The sequence below is a fragment of the Staurois parvus genome, unplaced genomic scaffold (assembly GCF_062004578.1).
Source record: "Staurois parvus isolate SC_StPar_1 unplaced genomic scaffold, SC_StPar_1.0 ptg000078l, whole genome shotgun sequence".
NCBI lineage: Eukaryota > Metazoa > Chordata > Amphibia > Anura > Ranidae > Staurois > Staurois parvus.
The window spans coordinates 8,268,087-8,275,658 of record NW_028317874.1 but is presented as its reverse complement, the minus strand read 5'-3'; the positions used below and the strand labels follow the sequence as shown (position 1 = coordinate 8,275,658).

Here is a 7,572-nt window from a genome sequence, read left to right as displayed (position 1 = left end):
TAAGGGCAAAGAAATGGGGGTGGGGGTTAGGGGGAAAGATGGGGGGGTAGGTATTTTGGGGGAAGGTTTAAATAGGGGAACATAATTTTTAAATTTTTATATTGAAATGTAATATGACAATGTATTTTTACTGTATGAAATATGTTGAAATTTAACATTTAATAAAATATCTATAAAAAAAAAAGTAAAAAACAAAAATAGACCAGAGGTAGAGAGGAAGTTATCAAGTCATGATGAACAGCTACTTTTTGTTTCCTTATGCACATGTTGAGCTGATTTAATGAAATGATTTTTAATGCTAAATTTAACAGACCAAAAGGTAGCAAATAAGTGAAATATATTGTTTGAGTTTGCATACACTTTGAGGTTAAAAAAGTACGGGCAGTCTGTGCGGGCAGTTCCCACTGTGGGTCCACACCTGTTCCCGCAGCCGTAACCACCTGCACGGAAAAAATGCACTGGATGCATGCGGGTGCCATTAATCTTAATGGCATGCCGCAGGCACTGGAAATTGCTCCTGCACTGGGGAGCACACTGCACTTGTGGTTCCCACACGGGCTGCAAATTTCAAAATGCCACACAGCTTTCAGAGCCGCATATGTGTGAACCTAGCCTTAGTGTAAACCTGTGAAGAAAAAAAAAATTTGGCTGTCCTGCTCAACAGAAGTTGATCAAACAATATGTTGGAAAATTCTCTTCAGTTAGTGGCTGCAGCCAATCAGCATGGCCTGGCCTTGCTTGATTCCATCCAAACAGCTGCATCATTCATTCACAGGAATATGTGGATAAAGAGACCACACAATGGAAGAGGGACAGTAGTCCTCAATGGAGCACAAGTATTGTGACGTCACCACACTTTTAGTCCATTGATATGTCCTCCAGCATAGTAGCTGCCTCAGCATGGACCTGAGCTGGAGAAATAGCCTGCAGGAGCCAGAGCTTTAAATCATTGATCTACGGATCACAGCTGCAATGCTTTGTAGGCTCCAATGCAACAAAATAACAGATGCATGTTTTTGATTTTTACTATATGGATGCATTTATTATGTTTTTGAGCAAAAGATGGAATTCGGCATCAACATTAATAAATATGTTGTAACAATATTATTTCTACAAGACAAAGTGGACCTTCCAGGAAAAAAAAACAACTTCTGAAACTCCTGGAAGCACAGGTGACAGCACTGTTACACACCGCTGCCATCTGGGAAAACTGGGCACTTGAAATCCTGCAAGAATATGCTCCAACCTATATAAAGTTTGGAGTATATGGTATTTTTTGTGTTTGCAGTACCTGGTGTCTAGAAATCCCACTAGGATATAGCAGTTTGGTGTCCAAATCCTAATGGCATTTAACATCTTTTGTACCCATTCTCTCCAGGTGGCTTTTCCAATAAATACATAACATGTATATATAAATACTGCTTCATTGGTGATTTGCTGGTTATTTATAAAGCATGTAGATCTCACAGAGGACCCCCCTCCCCACCCACTCTATAAAATGGCAAGTAATATGTAAAGAGGGGGGGGGAATAAACAAGCATACCTACCTATGTACATGTGACTTTTTCTTCATTTTTAGCTATTTTCTATCTGCCTCTGTATCACCTATTCTCACCATATGACATTACATAGATCAGATGAAATAAAAAAATAAAGCCCTTCCCCCAGGATCTTGTGAGAGCTCAGTGAGAAGTTTTTTTGCCAGCAAATGTGTGTGATTTAGTATGGCGTATATGCAAAATGAGGCACATGACATCACAGGTTAGTTACGAGATCTCCCTGAAGTCAATGGTGATGTTGCCTTCCCAGAGGGCATCTGTGTGGCTGGAGCCCTGTCACTAGTGCCTTCAAAAAAACCCAAAAAAATATAAACAAAAAAAGGAAAGTAAGCAAAAAAAAAAACATTTTTAAAGTAGGGTTATGTGATTTCCAATCAGAAGCTTTAACATCATCCTTACATCCTCAACATCTAAAATATAAGGAAATGCCTACTGTGAGTTTAGCTGCTGAGAGATTGACTGGTAAGATATCCATTCTTCTGCTGTGAACTTTGAAGAGGAATTGTTTCACTTTTTCCTTCTGTCTGTATGCATATATACGGTGGCTGGGCTTTAATCCTGAACCAACACATATATGCACCCATAGGGAATGCCAGTCTTTCCTGGGGGCAAGCTAACTGCATACTCCCAACATAGTGATAGCTGTCATGGGCAACTCCTGATCATTATTTACGATTTGGCGCTTCCAATCATGTGACTGTTGTAACAGCCAATTATAGAAGTCACACGATCAGAAACCCAGCCTCTCAGCATTCATATCCTCTTAACCTCTACGATCGCCCAACACATATTATGGTGGCAAAAGGGTGGGCTTTAACATCCACACATCGCACAAATGCATCGCAGCCAGCTGTTATTTACTGCTGGGAGCTCACTGTCAAAGCTTAAATATTGATAGCTACCCGGACTGGCTTCTGATCGTGGTACTACTGTGACAGTGGTCACTTGATCACTGATTCTTCCCACCCCCAGATGTTCTGAACTATTTAATGGGATACCAGGGGAGGAGGAAAGGGGTTAAAGGGACAGGGGTGGCAATAGCAAGGGATTTGCTGAGTATGTAGGTCCAAAATCTATTTTTCAGTATGTCTGGCATCATGTCTCATTTTATTCAGTTTTCCTAAGCAAATTCTGTTTTTGTGAATCTATTGTACATTTTCTTACCTGGGGACTCTGCCACTAACAGCACTTTCATTTGTAGGCTGACAACACTAAACCACTAACTCATAATTAATAGTATCGCTGCCAGTCTGCTGTAGGAGCTCATTTGGTTGGCTGTTGCTTGCCCATTAAGTCTATCAGATAGGCCACCCAATGACCAATGGAAGAAGCTCCCCTATGGTTGTCAGGAAGTGCTCTGCCGCCTACTGAGGCTATTGGTAAATCTGTCCCTGCCTACAAATAATGTATTGAGAATATGTCTTATTGGCTCTGCTCTCTGGAAATATAACATAGACAGCCTCAGGTCCTAATAATGGACATCACCCCTCCCCTTCAATCCTGTCCCATCATGCCTCTAATTGCTGCACTCTGTGTAAGTCCCTATTGAAAAATCAACATAGCAAGCTAAAGACGTTGCTGGTGATGCCTGTATAGGGATCTGCAGCATTCGACTTTCTGTAAGTGGCTCTGTTGCTTAACCCCTTCATTACTGTGTAACACATATGGGTGCCGCATATACAGTATGTGTTCTTGTGTTTGTACTGAGAACACAAGAAATCATGTGCTCCCAGTACTGACCCGGGGGTGTCACTTACAGCCACAGGACTTTACTAACAATTGGGACTGGGGGAACCAGATCCCGATCACATGATTGCTGTGATAGCCTCTGATTGGCTATCACAGTGGTCACTCACTTTGAAGCTCTTCCTTGTGTTGGCTCTGTACAAAGTAGAAACAACACACTTGTCTGCTAGCAGAGAAGATAGAATGTATCTATTTTCCTGGTACAAAAAAAAAGTCTGTTGAAGAAGAAAAAAGAAAGATTAACAAATTCAATGCTTTACTTAGCTTAGTGAGGTTTGTCAGTGGCAGTTAGTGTCAGTGGGGTTTATTTACTAAAGCTGGAGAGTGCAAAATCATGCTCACTTCTGCATAGAATCCAATCAGCTTCTAACCTCAGCTTAAGCGTTGCCAATAAAACCTGGAAGCTGATTGGTTTCTATGCAGAAGAGAGCCTGATTTTGCACTCTTCACCTTTAGTAAATAAACCCCAGTGTGTCAGTTAGTGTCAATGGCAGTTAGGGACAGTGTAAATATTAGTTAACAGCAGTTGGTGTCAGTGTAAGTGCCAGTTAATGGCAGTGTGGCAGTTAATGGCAGTGTAATTGTCAGTGTCATTTGTGTCAGTTAGTGCCCATGTCATTTAGTGTCAGTTAATGGGAGTGTTAGTGTCAGTGTGTTTTAGGTAAGAAAAAAAAAGGTTTTATACTTAGTGTCAGTGCGAGTGTCAGAAAAAAACCCAAAATATATACTACTGTTCAGAGGCTTCCCTAGGGTAGGTGGCACTCGGTGCGGTAACACTTGGTGACACCCCCTCCGACAATCCCTGCAGAATGGATCGGATCTGCGGATTGAGCATAATGGATCGTCGGCATGCAACCTAAATGGGGTGACACCAAACCCGCTCCAAAAAAAGGTAAGTTGTAAAGAAAGCCGACGATCCCCGCTGGATGGATCGGATCCATCCTGCGGGGATCGTCGAATTGCTTTACAACTTACCTTTTTGTGGAGCGGGTCCGGTGTCACTCCGTGCAGTTGGTGTCACCGGGTGCGGACCACACCCCCCGCACCTGCCTCGGGACGCCACTGCTACTGTTTCTTGGCGTACTATGGGCACAAAGAACAAATCACACACACACACGTATATTTGGTATCACTGTGATTGTCAGGAGTAGAATAGGGTTTTTTGATGGTGGTACATGGTAATGGCATAAAAATATACAGCGCAATTAAAAAAATAAGTTTTTTTAACTATTTTTTCATGTGATAATAAAAAAAAAACAGGAGATCTCTTCTAACATTTCCCCCCAAATGAAAGCCCAATCTGTACTGAAAAATCAAGGTATAATCCACCTGGATATGCTAAGTAGTTGAGATGATATGTACAGTTATACCAACAAATGTCAAAGTTGCAAAATTGGGCTTGGGCGTTAAGGTTTGTTTTGACCTTGCTCGTGAAGGGGTTAATTTTCACAGAGATTATTTATATACTTCTTTTCCTGTCTCTGTGTATCTGGGTCAGAGACCCCATAAGGTGGAAGTGAAGAGAGACACAGAGAACTGAACCACATGATCTTATACAAACATGGGCTGCTACTGCTGCTGTATTTTTGCCCAGATCAGAACACTTCTGATAGTTAGAAGTCCAGTTGCATGGCAGTTTAGAAACCACTAAGGACTAAAGTGTAGATAGGCTGATTCTGAGTTTCAGTGACACATCACAGCTTTTGTGTGTGGGAAGCTGCATTCCAGGCTGGTTGGACAATGGTTAAAGGATATTCCCAGGAGCCCCTGCAATTGGACTTTGCTGCAACATTCTTCTAGAGGTATGTCTGTTAATATACCTGGGTATATGTGCACAGTTCCACCAGAACTCTTGTTGGGCCCTTTGCTGATAATACCTGTTTGTACATTGGATGTATGTACTGTGACTAATCTCTTCTTATATAAAGCTTTTATTAATTACATACTGATGTGCATCTTTATACGTATGATTAACACTGGTTGAAGTAGTTCTTCTGCTGCCAATTACTTTGTGCAGATTATTACTGGTAATTTCCTAGGAAAGGAATCCCCAGTGTTCACAAAGGCCCTGTCCAGGGTGGAGGCACTGCCAACTTTCTTATCAAACCCACTCTGCCACTTAGTGAAGGTTCTGGTTTTCTTACTTATATAGATTTAGCGTCATGTCCTGCTCGGGAGGGGCCAAAGAAGGCTACACAAGCCAACAACCTGAAGACTGCCAGCGATGCCTGTGATGTGATGCCTAGCTCTGTGCAGAGTCACCTATAGCATCAGGGAGAAGAGGATTCCAGGAAATCAAACGGCAGACTGTGTACTGGTGCCTTGGTTGCAAAGAACAGAAACTGAAATGCTTGGACTTTTAGAATCCCACAGTCAGCCATAGATTCCAACAGACAGGGAATTTGTTACCATGACACTATGGACTAGGTCTCCAACACTGTGCTATACAGTTCCTCCACAGATCCCACACTGCTCAGTCCTCTCCTCAGCACTGCCAGCACTGGAGACAGCTTGTCCATGTGTTTGTATTGGAGTATGTGCCCGCCCTCTGGGGGCCGGCCTAGTGGGCGGGGCATGGTCACATGGTCCCTGCGTTATAAGAGGCAGTTCTTACCAGTGAGTGACCCCCAGCATCTGTACAGCCGGGCCAGGGAGGAGAGAGAGTCCGGGAGCGCGCACTACATCGCCGTGTGCAGACACTCCGAGCAGAGATGGCAGGTGTGTGGCCGCCTCCTTCCCGCTGCTGTGGAACTTCCATGGGCGGGCACGACAGGTTCAGGTGGGGGGCGTGAGGCTTGTAAATAGGGACCCGGAACATGACCTTACTGCATGTCAGGATGGAGGGGGCGGCCTGACTGTTACACCCTGCGGGTCACCTGTATGTACACCCCGGGCTCCGGCTCTTCCGCTGACGCCTGTCACTCTGCACGGAGCATGGCTGCCTTCCCTCCGGGGTCAGAGGGTGCTATCCCCGCCACTGTGCAGCAATATTAACCCGTTACTGCCCCCACACCTCTGTACATTAACCCCTTGCTGCAGTTACCTGGCTTTATAGATTAACCCCTTGCTGGACTGTCCCTTCTTTATACACCATTGAACCCTTACTGCTCTCCACATCTTTAGTCATTAACACCCCCCAATCTCTTCACTTCCCCATTGACCCCTGACTTTCCTTCATTTATTGACCATCTATGTAAACGCCATGAGTCCTTTACTGCACCCTCAGTGTCCATAGATCAACCCCTTACTACACCCCCCATCTTGATATCATTAACCCCTTACAGGATCACCCATCTCCATTTATTGCACCTGTCCATCTACACATACATAATTAACCCTTTACTGCACCCCCATGTTCATAGATCAACCCCACCATCTTAATGTCATTAACCCCTTCCTATACCCCCATCCCTATACATTGAGCAGTTATTGCACCACCCCATCTCTATATACATTAACCCTTTACTGGACCCCTCAAATCTCCATACATTGACCACTTATTGCACCTCTCCATCCTCATTTACTGCACTCACCCCACTGTTCATAGAGCAACCCCTTACTGCTCCCCCTCATTTCCATACATTGACCCCCTTACTGTGCCTTCTCATCTGCATACACTTCATGCTTAGTGCACCTCCCCCATCTCCATTTACATCACTCTTTACTGCACTCCCCCCAGTGTACATATGTCAACCCCTTACTTGCACTCCCCAGTCTCCATATACATTCTCAACCCCTTGTGCACCCTATTTCCATATGCTTTGTCAACCCCTTACTGCACCCCTCCCCCCATTCTCTCCCTATTAACCCCTTACTGCAGCGGTGCTTTGATCTCAACGCTGATGGATCAGCATGGAAGAAATGAAAGTAGAATGTGGAGCAGTGTGCAGAGCGTGCTGTCAGGAGGGACTGGCCTGTGATGCTGGAACTAGTTGGGGAGAGGAGGATCAGATCAGATGGTGTCTGGTGAATCTGTGAATTATGTGCAGGAAGGCACAGATGACTCCAGGCTATCAGCATGAATTGTATGCTAGGTGTAAGGTGAAGTCACGTATTTAGGAGGCACAGCTTAAATGCACGCTTTCTCAGCCAGTTCCTAGGGATGAGAGGTTGATCACCTATCGACAGAGGCTACCAATGTATAGGTATTCTTCACTGGCCTTTGAAGGCATTTCTTCATGAACCTGCTACCATTTTTATTTCAATTTATTTTCTGGACATTTTCATGATTGACTACAGGCAAGGGAGCATTGTCAAATCCGCTTTG

The 7,572-nt window shown here is 44.1% G+C and overlaps 1 protein-coding gene across 5 annotated transcripts in view; it reads left to right on the top strand.

Moving 5' to 3' along the window:
* Window positions 1-5,864: 5,864 nt before the first annotated feature.
* Window positions 5,865-7,572, top strand: part of GYG1 (glycogenin 1) — a 55,858-nt gene continuing 54,150 nt past the window's right edge. For 3 of the 5 annotated variants that reach the window (XM_089669527.1, XM_089669526.1, XM_089669528.1), the window contains exon 1: window positions 5,865-6,084. In XM_089669527.1, coding sequence (XP_089525653.1) covers window positions 5,880-6,084 — 205 coding nt within the window. In that variant the 5' untranslated portion in view covers window positions 5,865-5,879. The remainder of the gene's footprint in view (window positions 6,085-7,572) is intronic. The other 2 variants (XM_089669530.1, XM_089669529.1) reach the window with 2 other exon arrangements.